Source organism: Carcharodon carcharias (genome assembly GCF_017639515.1).
Source record: "Carcharodon carcharias isolate sCarCar2 chromosome 24 unlocalized genomic scaffold, sCarCar2.pri SUPER_24_unloc_30, whole genome shotgun sequence".
NCBI classification, from domain to species: domain Eukaryota; kingdom Metazoa; phylum Chordata; class Chondrichthyes; order Lamniformes; family Lamnidae; genus Carcharodon; species Carcharodon carcharias.
Genome location: NW_024470607.1, coordinates 72,864 through 92,909, shown reverse-complemented (window position 1 = coordinate 92,909; position 20,046 = coordinate 72,864). Strand labels below are relative to the sequence as shown.

At 44.7% G+C, this 20,046-nt stretch overlaps 1 protein-coding gene across 1 annotated transcript; it reads right to left on the bottom strand.

The window, feature by feature from the left end:
* Window positions 1-1,180: 1,180 nt before the first annotated feature.
* Window positions 1,181-4,094, bottom strand: LOC121273545 (beta-1,3-galactosyl-O-glycosyl-glycoprotein beta-1,6-N-acetylglucosaminyltransferase 3-like). The gene is made up of 2 exons (XM_041180720.1): window positions 3,135-4,094; window positions 1,181-1,705 (listed from the first exon to the last, which is right to left on the bottom strand). The coding sequence occupies exons 1-2, from the start codon at window positions 4,092-4,094 to the stop codon at window positions 1,181-1,183; spliced, it is 1,485 nt and encodes a 494-aa protein (XP_041036654.1).
* Between the last annotated feature and the right edge of the window lie 15,952 nt (window positions 4,095-20,046).

Genomic DNA, 20,046 nt, shown 5'->3' with positions numbered 1-20,046 from the left:
TCCTCATGACCCTTCGACAGAACTTGTTCTGTCGAAGGGTCATGAGGACTCGAAACGTCAACAAATATGTTTGATCCTCATTTTCACGCGTCACATGTTATATTCATGCAGCTGCAGAATAATTTTGTATTTATTTCCATACAACACAATTCACTCTCGACACAAATGATCATAATCGTAATGAAAACATTTCTGACTGCTGCGGAATTAAATTACAACAGACTATATAAATTGTTGTTACGTGTAGGTGTGGGAGCAAGATGTCGTCAGCATTGTTCTGAAAGTCGACTCCCCTCGGAAGAGAGGAAGAGATGAAATAAATGATTGAGTCGTGACTTGTCGATAGAATAAAGATCCCAAAGCCGAAAATTCATGTTAAATAGTGAGATGATTACAGATCATTCCCATATCAAAATGAGTTTACGCATTTATTATAGAAAATCCGTAATTCAAAAAGCAATTTAAAAAATTACGAGCTTTGGAAACAGTGCATCAAATATATTTAAATATAAAGAGAGCGTGAATGGTATGTGAGCCCAATGATAAAATATGTACCATTCTATTATCACTGAGAATATCTACGAAGAAGATTATTTTTATACCTAGGGCTTTTATAAAAATAGTCGAATGATTTCGTATATTAAGGTATATTCAGTTCCAGACATGCGGACAGAACAACCTCTCTGATATATATGCCACAATAGCTTTGGATTTCTTTGATGTACAACATAAGAATTTCTGGTACGGTGGCTGTGAATACTATAATTTAATTGAAGGATTCAGTTCCTGGGAATTCTCCAGTTTGAATGAATGATATTTCCACTGCTACAGCCCTAATGATGAGAAATCTCCAGCTTTCATTATTGTTTCATTGTTTCACGGAGTGTGGGCATCGCTGGCTAGGTCAGCATTTATTGCCGAACTTGAGGAGGTGATGGTGAGCTGCCTTCATGATCCGCTGCAGACCACATGGTATATATATATAACCACCGCGCTAATAACAATGGAGTTCCAAGATTTTGACCCAGGTTTACTTAATAATATGTCTTGTTACTTTTTTCAGTTCATATCTGACATCATCCTGCATTATTATTCAGCAGATTCCCTCAGTCCGAAATTGCGATTTATTCTATGTTACAATCCTGCCTTCTTCGTTAAGTTCATTTACACCCATTCATTCTTAAGATCGTGTTTCATTAATCACTTTGTATCGGACATATTCCTCCATGCATTGCACAGCTGTGTTGTCCACTTGCAGATCAAACTTGTTCGCGAACAGACGTTCCTGTTGGACGATCCAGGGTAGATCTCCAGACCCATAAACACAGATTAGATGGCGGTACCTTCCTGTGCAAGGCGGATACGTGGCTCCCTTCGCTACATCACCAGCCTCAAAAGACCACTTCACTGCTCGGGTAAGAACTGGGTCACTCTTCTGGTGTCCTGGAGTGTACGTTACGGAGCCGGGTATCTCAGGCATCCTCTGTAAGGTTGCCCAGATGTGTTCGTCGGGGCTGTAGGTGTCCTCGGACCAATTGAAAAACGCTTGGATTTCCGGGTTCACAAACAAAGTCCTCACAAATTCTCTGGTGACAAGAATGTAGGCACCCCCCACATACATGGGACTGCTTATGGGTGGGGGAGTCTTCTTTTGCTGAGTTCTGACAACACCGTTACGGATTTCATAATGAAATTCCCATCTTCTCTGAAAATCAACACAAAGAGAAACTTTTCTTATTTTCCAATTTACTCTTTATTTTCCAACCACATCGGAAATAACAGCAGCAACTGTAAACATTCATTGTCTCAATTACTTTATATTTCATCTACTTTTTCCTGTATATGAAATATGCATAGGTCATGTTGATAGCGAGTGATTGAAAAGTGGAAGTATAGGAGACACAATAAGGCGGTGGCACAGGGCAATGTTGGTAATGGCCTATTGGAGAGGAATGAATGGAGGTGTCACCAGGGAAGCTCAGGAATGTGAAATAAACAAAGGAAATTAGACGGCAATTGGAAGGCAAGCGTTTATTCTTTTAAAAAGAAGAAAAGCACGAACTATCAACTTGCCAGGCCTTCAGTGGCCTGAAAATAGCTAAAAGCACATCACTTTTGCTTTCTTATGTCCAAACCAGCGGGTACCATTTGTAAGCAATGATGTGGTCTGTTTCCATGTTCAAATCAGGCCAATGCAGTGAGAGTAAAGCAAGAGCACATGCAGCAGATAGTTTCAGAAACCGTGTGCTGCACCTGACAAAGAGAGAAAATACTGAGCTACAGGCCGCCTAGACCGTATTGGTAAATGCGAAAATGCTGGGACCCATTATGAAGGAAGTCTTAACAATTCTCTCGAAAAAGCAGAGTATGATTAGAAAAAGTCACCCTGATTATACTAAAGGGAAATCGTGGTTGACAAATTGAGATGGGTTTTTTGAACATGCACCGAGTCGGGTAGGTAAAGGAGAACCAGTGGGTGTAATACACCTGGATTTCGAAAAAGCTTTTAATATGGCGCCAAAACAAGGGGTACTGTCCCAGTATAAGGACCCAATCATATTGGACTGTGATGAGGAGAAATATCTTCACTCAAAATCTTGTGAATCTTTGGAATTCTTTACTCCTGAGGTCTGTGGATGAATCATCGTTGAATATATTTAAGGCAATGATAGACATATTTCTGGATTCTCCGGGAATTACGGGAGATGGACAGCGGGAGAGAGAATGGATTTTAATTCTAAGATTAGCTATGATCATATTCAATTGTTAAAGAAAATCGATGGGCTACATGGTGTTCTACTGCCCCCTTTAATTATGTTCTTGTGTCATTGCAACCCGCCGATTAGCACGTTTCAAACATCCAATATGTCAAACAAGTCTTGCACTCTTGTTCCTTATATTAAACTGCTTCCACAGGTTCCAGGGTGGTCCTTTCCAGATTTGAACAAATGTCTGTGCTCAAAAAAGCAACGATATTTTGGAGAAAACTGTTAGTCTCCAATCAAACACTGCCATTGTAACCGAGAATGAGAGAGGGAGAGAGGGAGAGGGAGAGGGAGATTGAAGGTGGGTTGGGTAGTTAGAAGGAAAACTAGGACACTGGATGGATGTATGACATGAACTGATCCATTTACCTTTTTGTAGTTTGGCGGGGCTACTGAGTCCATAATATTTGAGCCGTTCCTGGCCATAAGACTGTTGACTATCTCCCAATTGGTTTTCGTTGGAAAGTCTTGTCCGCAAACATTTATGAGGTATTTCCACTGGACAGGGCTGTGCAGCAGCTCTTCCATACAGTTCAGATCAGCCTGAACTCTGGACCATGAGGCGTATGTCACCGATTCTAACTTTCCTGCAATGAAGACATTACTGAAACAGGAAGCGATGGCCTGGACAGCCGAGTGAAATTGATTTGGAGACTTCCTGTCCACGTGGACACAGTACACGTTCTGTGGAGCATAAATGCTTCTTAGGAGCCTCTCGAACATCTCAATGTTGCTATGGATCACCATGGAATAGGCCAGGGGAAAATCGCGTTCCTCTGTACTTAACGGGAAACTGATGTATTTGCGGATTTTAACAAAATTGTCACAGTCTTGCGTCATTGCTAAATAATCCGTTTCATTTACGGCTTTATGCTTGTTTGCGATAGTGATGGAGTTTAAAACAGCCTCTTCAATAGCTTCAGGGTCACCACTAATTATCTTCCAACAACTCGAGTTCTTTTCTGCCAGATTCAAGGATGCATATCGCACATCGTAACCTGATTTTTGTTCCACTGGTTTCCAGTAATTTGTGAATGAATTTCCTCGCCAATGAAAAGCACCACAAAGAAAAGTCGCTAAGAGACCGCTCAGGATATATTTCCGGTGTAGTGGCCAGCAAACAGGCTGATCCAACATTCTTGTTGTTCTTCCACAGGTATTTTGAAGACAATTACCAAACCGGATTACCAGATATACTTGATATTCAGATGTACAATCAGCAATTTTTTCTCTTGAAAAACGGCTATTCAGCAATTTGAGTAAATTGTGCGCCGACACTAATGAATTGAAAAGTGATGTTCCGGTCTGCAACACGAGCTGCTCATTCATCGGGATTCAACCGACCACCCGCGCCGACAGGTCCCACCTGATCTTTTTGTCTGGTCTAGTGAGCCTTTGTATTTGGTTAGGCACTCTCTCACACCCTCACTTTCTCTGCTCTTTGAATTTCTGGTTTGTTCAATATCTCAGTTCCTTATCACAGAGATTCGATCCTTCATTTGTAAAAATCCGAGTAACAATATGTTTCTCCCTCTTGTGACTGGTGTCAATAAGTGTACATTTCCAACATTCTCTATTTCCTGTTCTGCATCTCAGGCCTTTCCTTCAAACATTTCTCAGAGAAACAGCAGGAATCTCAGGGTATTTGCAAATAGAGTCCAGGTCCTACCTAATAAATGGGACAAAGTGACAATAGTTTAATAAAGTCAAGAATCATATAATTTAATGTCAAATATGAGAGCTGTAATATAGGAATAATTGCATTCATAAAGCGTGGATGCGGCTTTTGCGCATCCCAAAACTGTTTTAAAGCTAATTAAGCATTTCTGTAATTTCGCCTGTGTTATACTGCGGTACTCAGTGCGTCCCCACGGCTGCGCCAGGCACCTCTGTAACGAACTAATGGCAGTGCAGCTCAACTCATTTTCCACCGTCCTAGACTGCAGTACGTCCTCAGCACACATCTACACAGTGAGGCATTCCCTCAGTGCTGTCCCTCTGATTGTGAGGAAGTGTTTCAGTCCTGCCAGCCAACAGGTCTGCTCTCCTTCAATACTGCCTTTCCGATATTGTTGTTTTCGCTCCAGGATAACATGCTTACTGCCCGCCACTGCCGCAACTCTGACTCTGTCAACAGCTCTTTGATAGAGCCCCTTTCCAACAGTGCAGCAATCCTTCTGTCCTGCACCTCTGGTCGTACTGTTGTATCTCTACGTCATAACAACGTCCCCTCTACACTGGCTGTCTGAAAGGATTGAACTTACTCAGTAACGACGATCTAATAGTTCCACAGTCCATCACTACTGCCCCTCGGTCAGTAAATTCCATTAGTCCTGCCCCTGAAGAAATCTTGGGATATGTTGATGGTGTTGGATTGGCATATAGTGTCCTTGTGTAGTTTTAAAAAGGCTTTGTTACAGTGCCATGTATTCAAACGAATTGCATAATTAAAGCCATGGGATTAAGGCAGTGATGAAAACAAAAGTGGTTAATGTACAGAAGGCACAGAGCGGTGATGACAAGCATTTTTATGTTGGTGGTAAATATAGAGTGTTTTTTTTTTCCAGGTACAGATAATAGAGTCTTTGACTTCTTAAATAGATATTGATTACCAGGCGAAAGTCTCTAGGGCATAACTTAAAAGGTTGCAGATAACACAGAATTCTGAAATGGAGTAAGCAATAAGGCGGATAACAATAAACTTCAGTAGGATATAAACAGAGAGGTGAAATGGGCAGAAACATGGCAGATAAAATTTATCAGAGCAAAGTCTGAAATGATGTATGTTGTGGGGAAGAAGAGGAGTTAAAGTCAATGGTGCGAAGGTGCTGGAGTAGAGAGACCTGGTCTCATCGATGTACTGATCTTTGAAGCTGACCTTTCAAAGTTCAACAAATAGACAACATCCTCGCTTTGTTTTGGATGATTAAGTTACGCAAAGAACAAAGCTTTCCAAAAGCTTCATCAGCCATTATTTTGGACCCAGTTGGGTGATGATATTTCAGAAAGGATACCAGGATCTTGAAGAGGCTGTGCAAATAATTTAATAGAATGGTGCTGGGAATGCGTGACACCTGTTTTGTGGAAGAGCTGGAGAACTGTGGCTGTTTTCCTTAGAGCAGAGAACGTGAGGATGCAATCTGAGAAAAGTGTCAAATCCACGAACGATTCTGATAATATAAACATGAAAATAATTGGAATGTCAGATGGATTGGTAGCCGGACAACACAGAATGAAAATGGTTAGTGCAGCAAACAGGCAGCAAACAGAAACGTGTTTTAAATAGTGAGATGCTGTTATCTTGATCACAGTAACGTCCAAAAGAGAAAAGGATAAATATTTGAAGGGATTAGTTTTCCCTGGCCTTGGGGTCACAGCGGACGATGGATCTAATCATAAGGGTCTGCTAAAGAGACATTGGAATTAAGATGAGATACCTGCCCGCCTTCCTGTTATCTCGTTCTATAATGTTATGATTCTAGAGTGAATTCACCAGCAAATGCGTAGCTGATAGACGTGTTTAGCTAATTAGCTAAGTCCTTGGTTGGAGGGATTGTCCAGTGAAGGAAGATTAAGCAGTCTGTGCCTTCATTCCCTGGAGATTTGAACAATAATGCGTGATCTCGTTCAAATTTGCAAAATTCTTTAAGGGCTCAACAGTGCTAATGTAGGCTTGTGATTCTTGTGAGTGGGGACGGGGTTGGGGGGGGGGGGGTCGGTGGCGGAACTCGAAACAGGAGACAAAGCCTCAGTATAAGGGGATTTAGGACTCAGGTGAGGAGGAGTTTCTTCACTCAGCGGGTGGTATATCTCTGGAATTCTATGACCCAGAGGGCTGTGGACGGTCAGCCATTGGGTACAAGACTGGGATGGATAGATTTCTGCATGCCAAAACATCAGGGGATATGGGATAACGCAGCAAAAAATGTTGATGGTGAAGATCAGCCATGATCTCATTGAATGCAGAGCAGGCTCGAAGAGCTGAAAAAAACTCAGCAGGTCTGGCAGCATCGGCGGAGAAGAAAAGAATTGATGTTTCGAGTCCTCATGACCCTTCAACAGAACTAGGTGAATCCAAGGAAGGGGTGAAATATAAGCTGGTTTAAGGTGTGTGTGTGTGTGTGTGTGGGGGGGGTGGGGTGGGGTGGGGGGGTGGTGGTGGTGGGTGCAGGGTGGTGTTCGGTGGGGGGAGAGAAGTGGAGGTGGGTGGTGTGGTTGTAGGGACAAACAAGCAGTGATAGAAGCAGATCATCAAAATATGTCACAGACAACAGAACAATAGAACACATAGGTGTTGAAGTTGGTGATATTATCTAAACGAATGTGCTAATTAAGAATGGATGGTAGGGCACTCAAGGTATAGCTCTAATGGGGGTGGGGGGAGCATAAAAGATTTAAAAATATATTAAAATAATGGAAATAGGTGGGAAAAGAAAAGTCTGAATAGTTTATTGGAAAAAAAAAACAAAAGGAAGGGGGAAGAGACAGAACGGGGGTGGGGATGGAGGAGGGAGTTCAAGACCTAAAGTTGTTGAATTCAATATTCAGTCTGGAAGGCTGTAAAGTGCCTGGTCGGAAGATGAGGTGTTGTTCCTCCAGTTTGCTTTGGGCATCACTGGCTCAATGCAACAAGCCAAGGACAGACATGTGGGCAAGAGAGCAGGGTGGAGTGTTAAAATGGCAAGCGACAGGGAAGTTTGGGCCATTATTGCGGACAGACCGCAGGTGTTCTGCAAAGCGGTCGCCCAGTTTACGTTTGGTCTCTCCAATGTAGAGGAGACCACATTGGGAGCAACGAATGCAGTAGACTAAGTTGGGGGAAATGCAAGTGAAACGCTGCTTCACTTGAAAGTAGTGTTTGGGCCCTTGGATGTTGAGGAGAGAGGAAGTGAAGGGGCAGGTGTTACATCTTTTGCGTGGGCATGGCGTGGTGCCATTGGTGGGTTTGAGGAGTAGAGGGTGATGGAGGAGTGGACCAGGGTTTCCCCGAGGGAACGATCACTACGGAATGCCGACAGCGGCGGGTGATGGGACGATGTGTTTGGTGATGGCATCATGTTGGAGTTGGCGAAAATGGCGGAGGACGATCCTTTGAATGCGAAGGCTGGTGGGGTGATAAGTGAGGACAAGGGGGACACTATCATGTTTCTGGGAGGGAGGAGAAGGCGTGAGGGTGGATGCGCGGGAGATGGGCCGGACACGGTCGCCCAAACTCGCCAGCCCGCTTCTACCTCCTGCCCAAAATCCACAAACAGAACTGTCCCGGTAGACCGATCAAGTCTGCTTGCTCCTGCCACACAGAACTCATTTCTTGTTATCTTCAATCCCTTCTCCCTCCCCTTGTCCAGTCCCTTCCCACCTACATCCGTGATTCCTCTGACACCTTACGTCACATCAACAATTTCCAGTTCCCTGGCCCCAACCGCTTCCTCTTCACCATGGACGTCCAATCCCTCTACACCTCCATCCCCCACCAGGATGATCTGAGGGCCCTGAGCTTCTTCCTCGAACAGAGGCCCGAACAATCCCCATCCACCACTACTCTCCTCCCTCTGGCTGAACTTGTTCCCACACTGAATAATTTCTCCTTCAACTCCTCTCACTTCCTCCAAATAAAAGGTGTGACTATGGGTACCCACATGGGCCCCAGCTATGCCTGTCTCTTTATGGGGTTTGTGGAACATTCCTTGGTGCAGTCCTACTCCGGCCCCCTTCCACAACTCTTTCTCTGGTACATCGATGATTACATCAGTGCTGCTTCAAGCTCTCGTCGCGACTTGGAACAATGTATTAATTTTGCTTCCAATCTCCACCCCTCCATCATTTTCACGTGGTCCATCTCTGACACTTCCCTTCCCTTCCTTGACCTCGCTGTCTCAATCTCTGATGATAGACTGTCCACCAATATCCATTACAAGCCTACCGACTCCCACAGCTACCTTGACTACAGCTCCTCACACCCCGCTTCCTGTAAGGACTCCATCCCATTCTCTCAGTTCCTTCACTTCCGTCACATCTGTTCCGATGATGCTACCTTCAAAAACAGTTCCTCTGACATGTCCTCCTTCTTCCTTAACTGAAGTTTTCAACCCACGGTCGTTGACAGGGCCCTCAACCGTGTCTGGCCCATCTCCTGCACATCCACCCTCACGCCTTCTCCTCCCTCCCAGAAACATGATAGTGTCCCCCTTGTCCTCACTTATCACCCCACCAGAATCCGCATTCAAAGGATCATCCTTCGCCATTTCTGCCAACTCCAGCAAGATGCCACCACCAAACACATCTTCCCTTTACCCCCCGTCGGCATTCCGTAGGGATCGTTCACTCCGGGAGACCCTGGTCCACTCCTCCATCACCGCCTACTCCTCAACCCCCACCTATGGCACCACCCCATGCCCACGCAAAAGATGTAACACCTGCACCTTCAATTCCTCTCTCCTCACCGTCCAAGGCCCCAAACACTCCTTTCAAGTGAAGCAGCATTTCACTTGCATTTCCCCCAACTTAGTCTACTTCATTCGTTGCTCCCAATGTGGTCTCCTCTGCATTGGAGAGACCAAATATAAACTGAGCGACTGCTTTGTCAGAATACCTGTGTTCTGTCCGCCAGAATGACCCTAACCTCCCTGTCGCTTGCCATTTCTACTCTCCACCCTGCTCTCTTGCCCATATGTCTGCCCTTGGCTTGCTGCATTGTTCCCGTGAAGCCCAACGCAAACTGACGGAACAACACCTCATCTTCCGACTGGGCACTTTACAGCCTTCTGGATTGAATATTGAATTCAATAACTTTCGGTCTTGAACTCCCTCCTCCATCCCCACCCCCTTTCTGTTCCTTCCCCTTTCCTTTTTTTTTCCCAATACATTATATAGATTTTTCTTTTCCCACCTATTTCTATTATTTTTAAATATTTTTAAATCTTCTATGCTCCCCCCACCCCCACTAGATCTATACCTTGAGTGCCCTACCATCCATTCTTAATTAGCACCTTCGTTTAGATCATATCACCAACTTCAACACCTACGTGTTCTTTTGTTCTGTTGTCTGTGACATCTTTGGATGATCTGCTTCTATCACTGCTTGTTTGTCCCTACAACCACACCACCCCTCTCCACTTCTCTCCCCCCACCAAACCGCGCCCCCCCCCACCCCCCCCACCCCCCCACACTCAAACACACACACACACCTTAAACCAGCTTATATTTCTTCCTTGGATTCAACTAGTTCTGTTGAAGGGTCATGAGGACTCGAATCGTCAACTCTTTTCTTCTCCGCCGATGCTGCCAGACCTGCTGAGTTTTTCCAGGTAATTCTGTTTTTGTTTTGGATTTCCAGCATCCACAGTTTTTTTGTTTTTATTGAAAAGCTGAATGGCTTACTCCTGCTCCTTGTGTTCTTAAATTCAACTTATTCATTACATTCAAACTGAGAGAGGTGATGGGACCACATACTTTCAAGACGGTGGCAAGAAGGTTCTTGTTTTGTCCCATGATATGATGTTTTTTGAGGACATAACGTTTTAACTAAACTTTCTGGTATGTCACAGTTTAGACCATAACCTTAAATACATTTTTATCAAACAGCAGTGAATAATAATGTCAGGGCCTGCCGTTATTTCTGCCTTTTGAGAATTTGTAAATAACAGCCACCTAACATATGTTATCACTGCTGAGTGCCTGCACCCAGTGTGATTTTGACACTAGCCATCTTAAATAGTGCTCTTTATTTTTCTGATGGCTTCAGGAGAACAGCAAATATCGAACAATTTAGCCTAAATTGTCCTTTGAGAAATTTCTTCGCTTTAATCAGAACAAAATAAATGTAAGTATATTTACAAATGAAATAGAGCTGCCGATAGAGCTCATGAAAGGTTCCCAAAATGCTAATTTCTGAATTGACACATTTCGGACCAGCGGCATCCCCTTCACATTAAATCTCTTCCACACTTTCATTTTACCTGCCTCTCCACTCCACTCCGCTTCCTGGGAACAAGTTAATAAATTCCTAAATCGTTGGAGAGCTGTGACACCTTTCCCATCCTATGGTTCACACTAAGCATCCAGTTGTGGAAAAATCTGTAAAGTCATACCACTCAGAATACAATCAAGAAAACTAGGCAATAAAAACTTTATCAACATCCTCGAGCCATTTTTCTGGCTGTTCTCATAATTCTCCATGTAACCAGCAGGTTCTCTTCCGTCATTTGAACCGGACATATATACTCACCGAACGTTGTCTTAAATTCAACAGAATTTTCAATGTTAATATAATCAGGGAAATAAATGTCAAATTGACTTTCTTTGTCTTGAGTGGAAAGAATCTCAATCTCTATCTATTTCCGAAATAAAAGAAAAAATACAATGGATGATGTGAATCTGAAATTTAAACGGAACGTGCTGGGCATGCTTAGCAGCTCTGACACTATATCTGACCAAAAAGGTTAACTCTGCCTCTCCACGCAGATGCAGCCCAAACCGTCTTCACATTGACCCAGCCCCACACCCCACTAATCCAGCCCCACACCTACTCCCCACTGGCCTAGCCTCACACCTCACTGACCCAACCCCCACTACCCACATCCCATGGACCCAGCCCCACACCCCACTGACCCAGCTCCACAACACAAAAGCCCAGCCTCGCACCCACACCCCACTGACCCAACCCCACATTTCATTGACACAGCCTCACACCCACTCCCCACCATCGCAGCCTCACACCCCAACGACCCAGCACTGACCCCACACCCAACTGACGCAGCCTCACGCCCCACTGTCCTTACCCACCCTTTAACGACATCCCACTGACCGAGCCCCACATACCACCGACCCAGCCCCGCATCCATACCCCACAGACCCAGCACCGCCCCCCGCACCCAACTGATGCAGCCTCATGCTGCACTGACCTAACCCTCCTCTTGCCCACATCCCACTGACCCAGTCCCACATACCACTGACCTAGCCCCGCATCCACACCACACTGACCGAGCCCCACTTTCACACCCCACTGATGCAGCCCTATATTCCATTGACCCAGCCTCACACCCACTCCCCACCAACACAGCCTCACACCCCTCTGACCCAACCTCCCCTACCCTCAGGCCACTGACACAACCCCACATCCCATTGACCGAGACCCACAGCCCACTGACCCATACCCACACCCCACTGACCCAGGCCCACACACCTCTGACCCAGACCCACACCCTACTGACCCCAGGCCCACAAATCAATGAAACAACCCCACACCCCACTGACCGAGACTCACACCCCACTGTCCCAGACACACACCAAGCTGACGCACCCCACACTGACACAGCACCAATGTCATTGACCTAACTGCACGTCCAGTGGTCTTAAGACCATAAGCCATAAGAAATAGGAGCAGAAATTAGGCCATTCAGCCCATCGAGTCTGCTCCAACATTCAATCATGGCTGATAAGTATCTCAACCCCATTCTCCCGCCCTCTCCCCGTAACTTTTGATCCCCTTAACGATCAAGAACCTATCTATCTCAGTCTTAAATACATTCAATGACCTGGCCTCCACAGCCTTCTGAGGCAATGAATTACATAGATCGACCTCTCTCTGGCTAAAGAAGTTTATCCTCTTCTCTGTTCTAAGAGGTCTTCCCTTTACTCTGAGGCTGTGCGCTTGGGTCCTAGTCTCTCCTACTAATGGAAACATCTTCCCCACGTCTACTCTATCCAGAATTTTCATTATTCAGTAAATTTCAATCAGATCCCCCCTCATCCTTCTAAACTCCATTGAGTATAGACCCAGAATCCTCAAATGTTCCTCATATGTTAAGCCTTTCATTCCTGGGATCATTCTTGTGAACCTCCTCTGGACCCTCTCCGGGGCCAGCACATCCTTCCTGAGATACGGGGCCCAAAATTGCTCACAATGTTCTAAACGGGGTCTGACCAGGGCCTTATAAAGCCTCAGCAGCACATCCCTGCTTTTATATTCCAGTCCTCTCGAAATAAATTCCTACATTGTATTTGCCTTCCTAACTACCGACTCAACTTGCAAGTTAACTTTAAGAGATTCCTGGACTAGGACTTCCAATTCCCTTTGCACCCCAGATTCCTGAATTATCTCCCCATTTAGAAAATAGTCTATGTCACCTTTCTTCCTACTAACGTGCATGACCTCACACTTCCCCATGTTGTATTCCATCTGCCAATTCTTTGCCCATTCTCCTAACCTGTCCAAATGCTTCTGCAGCCTCCCTGACTCCTCAATACTACCTGTCCCTCCAACTATGTTTGTATCATCTGCAAACTTAGCCAGGATGTTCTCAGTTCCTTCACCTAGATCATTAATGTATAAAGTGAAAAGTTGTGGTCTCAACACTGACCCGTGCGGAACTCCACTAGTCACCTGGCGCCATCCTGAGATGGACCGCCTTATCCCCACTTTCTGCCTCCTGTGAGACAGCCAGTCTTCTATCCATGCTAGAATCTTGCCTCTAACACGATGGGCTCTTATCTTACTGAGCAGCCTCCTGTGCAGCACCTTGTCAAAGGCCTTCTGGAAGTCCAAATAGATAACATCCATTGGCTCTCCTTTTTCTAACCTAGACATTAACTCCCCAAAGAATTCTAACAGATTTGTCAAGCATGACCTTCCCTTGATGAAACCATGCTGACTTTGCCCGATTTACCATGCACTTCCACGTATTCTGAAATCTCATCCTTAATAATGGACTCTAAAATCTCACCAACGACCGAGGTCAGGCTAATCGGCCTTAAATTTCCCATCTTCTGCCTCACTCCCCTCTTAAACAATGGGGTTACATTAGCGATTTTCCAATCCTCTGGGTCCCTCCCTGACTCCAGTGATTCCTGAAAGATCACCACTAACGCCCCCAATATCTCTTCAGCTATCTCCTTCAGAACTCTGTGGTGTAATCCATCTGGTCCAGGTGATTTATCCACCTGCAGACCTTTCAGTTTTACTAGCATCTTCTCCTTGTTAATGGATACTACACTCACCTCTGCCCCCTGACTCTCTTGAACTTTGGGGATAAAACTCATGTCTTCCTCTGTGAAGACTGACGCAAAGTACCTATTCAGTTCCTCTGTCATTTCTTTGTTCCCCACTACTACTTCTCCAGCTTCATTGTCCAGTGGCCCAATGTCCATTTTTGCCTCTCTCTTACCATTTATATATCTAAAAAAAGCTCTTGCAATCTTCTTTTATATTACTGGCTAGTTTACCCTCATAGTTAATCTTCTCCTACCCTATTTATTTTTTTGTTGTCCTCTGTTGGACTTTGTAGGCCTCCCAATCCCCTGGTTTCCCACTGATCTTCGCCGCATTGTATGCCTTCTCTTTAGCGTTTATGCTGTCTCTGACTTCCCTTGTCAACCATGGTTGCCTCGTCCTCCCTTTAGAATGCTTCTTTTTCCTAGGGATGAATTTTTGCTGTGTCTCCCAAATTAATCCCAGAAACCCCTACTATTGCTGTTCCACTGTCCTTCCTGCTAGGCTCATCTCCCAGTCAATGCTGGCTAGCTTCTCCCTCATGCCTCTGTAGTTGCCTTTATTCAACTGTAATTCTGTTACATCTGCTTCCAGGGCCTCTCGCCCAACCACACACCCCACTGATCTAACTCCACTCTTTATAGAAAAATTCGCAAATCACAGCACCCAACTGGCCCAGCTCTGCACCCATACACTCGACTGTTCCAGCCCTATACTCACATTCAGCTTAACCTCACACCCACTGAGTCCCTGACCTATCTTACACAAACACACCACATTGATCCAGCCCATCACCCTGGTGACACACAATACTGCATTGAATCATCCTTAGAAATATACTCCACTAACCAACGCCCACATCCTACTGGCCACCTGATAATTCCGCATCTCACCCCTTAGCCCACAACTAAAACACCACATCCACACAATAGCGACTCACGCCCACACATAATTGCCCCTGCGCTACGAAGATGCCTCATTGATGCAGCCTTACAGGAGCACTAAACTAAACAAGTTCCCCACGCCATTTATCCAGGCAGCAAACGTATACGCCACTGGTTGAACTCCACAGCCAATTGAGAGAGCTTCATATTCAAAAATGAAAGACCAAAGATAAATTACATGATCTAACGAGGCAGCCAAACCCAACTCACCCAGACGCGCATCGAGCATCATTTTCTCAGATTCACAACCATAAACCAATGACTCAAACTCCCACCCACACACCATTGTCCCAACCTCACACACACAGAACACTGACACAGCCTCAGCATCCACATTCCACTTGTCGAGCCCCATATATGAACTCTGCTGGCCCAACCCCTCAAATATAACCCACTGGCAAAGTGATACATGGGCATCCCATTCACCCAGTCCTCCACTCAAAATTGCCATTCACTCAGCCACTTGCCCTTATTTTTGACTTGGCCCTCCAGACACAGATTCTTTACACTACCCCAGACCCGCACCCCACTGACCCAGGGGACACCAGTTGATTATGCACATTCCACCTACACAATGCCTGCCTGGGAAGCCTTTAACTCTGTGACTCTCTGATCTTCTGAAACCTCCCCACCCTGACCCTTCCACACTCCGTCGCTCACCAATCCACGCCCCACCCCATCCTCAGAACATACCCCTCACCCCCCGCCCCCAGCGCCCCTAACCGCCACAACCCACCTCCACTCGGACAGAGCACGGTGTACTTTATCTATCTGCGTCTATAATATAGGTTGGTTTGCGGCTGCATGAGGAAACATTTGCTCCAGTTTATTGCAGCTTTTCTTTATAAATCTCCTCAGTAAAAAAGGTTTTGCTTGAAGGAATAAGGATTGCATCCTGGTTCTTAGCTCGTTGCTTGCCATAAACCATGTTAATGATTAAAATATGTTCTGCTAGAGAGGGACAAAGTTCACTTTCAAGTTATGTTAAAACAGGGCGGGTAAAAATTGCATCAACCCGCCTGGAATTCGACAACGTAATACCCGACATGTGAAGGTCCACTGATAGCGCAGCTGGCTGTTCAGCTGGGTTACCGCGCTGAGAGTCTTCATTTAAAAAAAAAATCAGTCAAAGGCCAGCTGTCTATTCCCGCTTCAGTGATTTTAATCGGTTCACACGCAAAACCTTGTGGATAATGTGGACTAGCTTGTACTGTGAGCTGTTCAGCGAGTACCCAAGTCAGATAAAACTTGTTGAGGGTTATTTTTCCTAAATGGTGAAAAATGGCACTCAATGGGTGCAGTGTGAATAAGAGTATTGTGTTTGAAAGTGCTTATTTAGCATTTTTTGCCTGTTGTTTATTGCTGTAAGTTGAATTCACCTAAAAGCACTTAACTGAAAGCCATTGCTTTAGCACTCAGTGCTGATTTGGTGCAATTTCCTAAGAGCAGTGTTTGTGCACCATCTCATATGTTTCCAAGCAACGTGCACAACGCTCTGGCTGTTACACAACAACCCATTACAAGATTTATCAGACAGTGAGAGGCAGGAAATGAAGTCTATAGGATGACACGTTACAGGTCGCCATGGAAGTCGTCCGGGAGAGGAACATTGCCTGACACTTCGCACCACAGGAAATAGGAGGAGGGGTGTAAGGCATTGGAGAGAGTGCAGAAGAGGTTTACGAGAATGATTCTGGGGTTGAGAAACTTAACTAGAATTTGGGACTCTTTTCCTTGGAGAAAACAAGGCTGAGACAGGGGCCTGGACAGGGTAGAGAGGGAGAAAATGTTCCCAATGGCAAAATGCTCGAGGACCAGAGACACAGACTTAAGGTAATTGGTAAAAGAAGCAAAATGATATGAGAAAAATAAATTTATTCACACAGCGTGAGGTTGGACTCAGCAATGAACTGCCTGAGATTCTGTGGGTGGCAGCGTCACCTCAGGTTTTCTAGAGGGAATTAGTGATTATTTGAAAATAAACCATGTTCAGGGTTGCAGAGACGAAGCAGGCACAAAGTGAGCTGCTCATTCAGAGAGCCAGTGCAGACACGATAGGCTGAATGACCTCCTTCTGTGCTGTAATCGTTCTATGATTCTTTGAAGAAGCCATTCGGCCCTTCCAGCCTTATCTGCTATTGAACCAGCTCATGGCTGGCCTTGCAGCTCAATGACACGTTTCGCACGCTGTCTCTCTATCCGTTGTTATCTTTAGTAGCTACAAATCTATCGATCATGCTTTGAGCATACGAAATAACTGAGCCTCCACAGCATCTGGGGTAGAGAATTCCAAAGATTCCCCGCCCTCTGAACGAAGAAACTCCTCCTCATTACAGTTGTAAATGTCCTACCTCTTAATCTGAGACTGCGTCCCCTGGTTCTAGAGCCCGAGAAAAGGCACTGTACCTGCATTGTCACTGGGAAAATCCCTACAAAACACAGTGTGGGAGTATCTTTCTCATACCGACTGTAACAGTTCAAGGAGTGGGCAAAGAATGTGTGCCTTGCAAATGGCACCCACATCCCATGAGTGAAAATCAATGTGATTCTTTAAGTCGTGATAATATTCTTTTAAAGTCGTGTTGAAATCGGTATTATTGCAATGTTTGCTCCCAAGCAGCTGGTCAGCGTTAAGAAACAGTATTACATGACAGTTGAGACATCATGGAATTTACTTAATGTGCACGAACAGCGAATTTAATTGGAAAACTAACTAGCCTCGCGTGACCTTTCCTCGCGCTGGCTTCAGTTCCTTTACCGAGAGGATATATTTTACCAAACAGTCTAAACAGACGTTGTGTCTTAATGCCCCCACCTCTTACTCATATTGCTCAACTTCTTACTGTTTTTCTGCCTGAAACTACTGGGTCACATCACATTCTCTTGGGCAATGCTTGCATCATAAATCACACTTGCAAATGTCCCGTTTTCTTGGTGTAGCAACTAGAAATTTGTGCTTGAAAAGTGAAGATGATTTCATGTTTAGAACTGGCAGTAATATATGGAATACACGGGAATGATCCGCTATGGTAAAATCGATACAGATGTTTGGAATCATAAATCGCAAGCATTCCTCAAGAGAAATTTAGTTGGAGTGTGACATAGAAATTAAGGAACTCTCGGATCATTTCACACCTATTGGTCCTCAATCTGCATCAATATCGTATCTTGAATAAGAGGAACATTCTGCCAAGAACAATAGCTTGTATCTGGATAGAGTTTCCATTTGGCAGGTGACGCTGCGAGCCAAGCACTCGGGTTTTCGCCCAGAGTTGGCTTTGCTTACGATCGATAATAGAAATTCGGAAATACAAACGCACTAATACCTGAACTGTCAGTATATTTCTTTCATTAAATATCTTCATTAAGCTGAACGATAACATAATCACAATTGTGTCCATTTTTGATTTTTTTTGTTTCACGTTGGCTTTGCAGTGGTCGACGAACAAACCGTGATTGGCTGCATCCGGCTATTTTTAGAAAAGTCAGTGCATTGTTGGGACTTACCTTGTGCAGTCACTCCTGATTCTCATCCGAAATTGTCAGAGCCAATATTAACTGTGTTGCACTGGTCGTGAAAACACTCCAGGAAATGTTCAGTTACACACCCTAGCTGTGCAATCATACTCCAGGATGCCATCTACACACCCTCCCCACCTTGTTCTGTCATCAGAGTGGGTGTCTCCTACCTTGCGTGTGAATTGTATTGGCACATTACAGACGAACATAATTTTGGGCTCAGTTCCAATTGTAACAGGAAGAAAGTGTGCATTTTTATCTGTGATTTGCATTGTTAAATCGTGGGGAATGATAGCACAGAGGCAATGCTTTTGAGCTCTTAAGCCAGAGGTCAAGATAATGTTCTCAACAAACGAGTTCAAATCCCAAATGTACAGCAATATGGTTGACCCTTAACTACCTTCTGACATTCCCGAGGAAGCCATGCGTCAAATCATTGGAGAACAGCAAGGATAAAACTGAAGAAATCAGATGGAACCAACATAGGCACCAGAGATGACAAGAACTAATCCTTCTCAACTGACCCAGCAAAATCCTTAACATAGAAACTTAGAAACTAGGAGCAGGAGTAGGCCATTCGGCCCTACGAGCCTGCTCCGCATTCATTATGATCATCGCTGATCATCCAACTCAATAGCCTGCTCCCGCTTTCTCCCCATATCCTTTTATCCCTTTCACACTAAGAACTATATCTAACTCCTTCTCAAAAACATACAAAGTTTTGGTCTCAACCACATTCTCTGGTAACGAATTCCACACGCTCGCAACTCTCTGGGTGAATAAATTTCTCCTCATCTCAGTCGTAAATGGTCTGCCCCATGTCCTCAGATTGTGACCCCTGGTTCTTCACTCCCCCACCACCGGGATCATCTTTCCTGCATCTACTCTGTCTAATCCTGTTAGAATTTTATAGGTTTCTATGAGATCCCCTTTTTTTCTTCTGAGCTCCAGCAAATATAATCCTAATCGATTCAATCACTCCTCATCGGCCCCAGATATTCCAGTCAGTGTGGATGTGGTGCGTATTGACAGGGACACAAAGATTTCTGTGACGCGACAGTTTTTGCGGTTTTGCAGCCCCGGATTTCCGATCTCACCTGAAGTGTGGATGGGTCAGAGCAGCCTTTCAAGGGGAAGACCGATCAGGGCAAGAAGGCACTGATGGAGAGAGAACACATCCCCTTTTCAGGAGAGTAGCTGCTGTTTTCAAATGGTAAGAGTTAAGGTCACCTGTTTTGAACAAACATGATTCAATACACAATAAAAAGAGCTTGGACTGGGTTACATGAATTTGACACTCAATTGTCAAACTGATGTGAGGTTTTCTTAAAACAACGAGTTATCAGGATCTGAACTCATTGTCTTCAGAGATATTTGACACAGATTCAGTCAGAACCTTCAAAAGGAATTTGGGTTAATATATCAAGGAGAAAAATGTAATCCCATAGAGAAAGAGCAGGCAAGTGAGCAATCAAATAACATGAGCAAAGAGTTGGCACAGACACCATGGGCTAAATAGTTTCCTTTTGTGTTGCATCACTCTATGATTCCCTGTGCATCAACAGGTCCTCCAGGCAATTCTTAGAAAGTCAAAACCACGAGAGTTGTGCCTTGGTTTCTAGCCAGGATCTTGGTTTTCAGAAGACTCAGAGCATAATGTTTCAATTTGTAACAATTTGAGAGGCAAGGGAAGCACTTGTGGACAGCAGTATTAATAAAGTGTTATCTGATAGCGCTGGAACAACAACAACAAACTTGCCTTTACATAATGCTTTTTACTTGCAAAACATCGCTCCAGGGCGCTTCACAGAAGCATTATCAGACACAA

Coding starts and splice junctions, on each gene's coding strand:
- LOC121273545 (XM_041180720.1), bottom strand. CDS start 4,094: ATGAATGAGCAGCTCGTGTTGCAGACCGGAACATCACTTTTCAATTCA. Junction 1,706..3,134: donor CCCCGCCAAACTACAAAAAG/GTAAATGGATCA, acceptor GTTGATTTTCAG/AGAAGATGGGAATTTCATTA.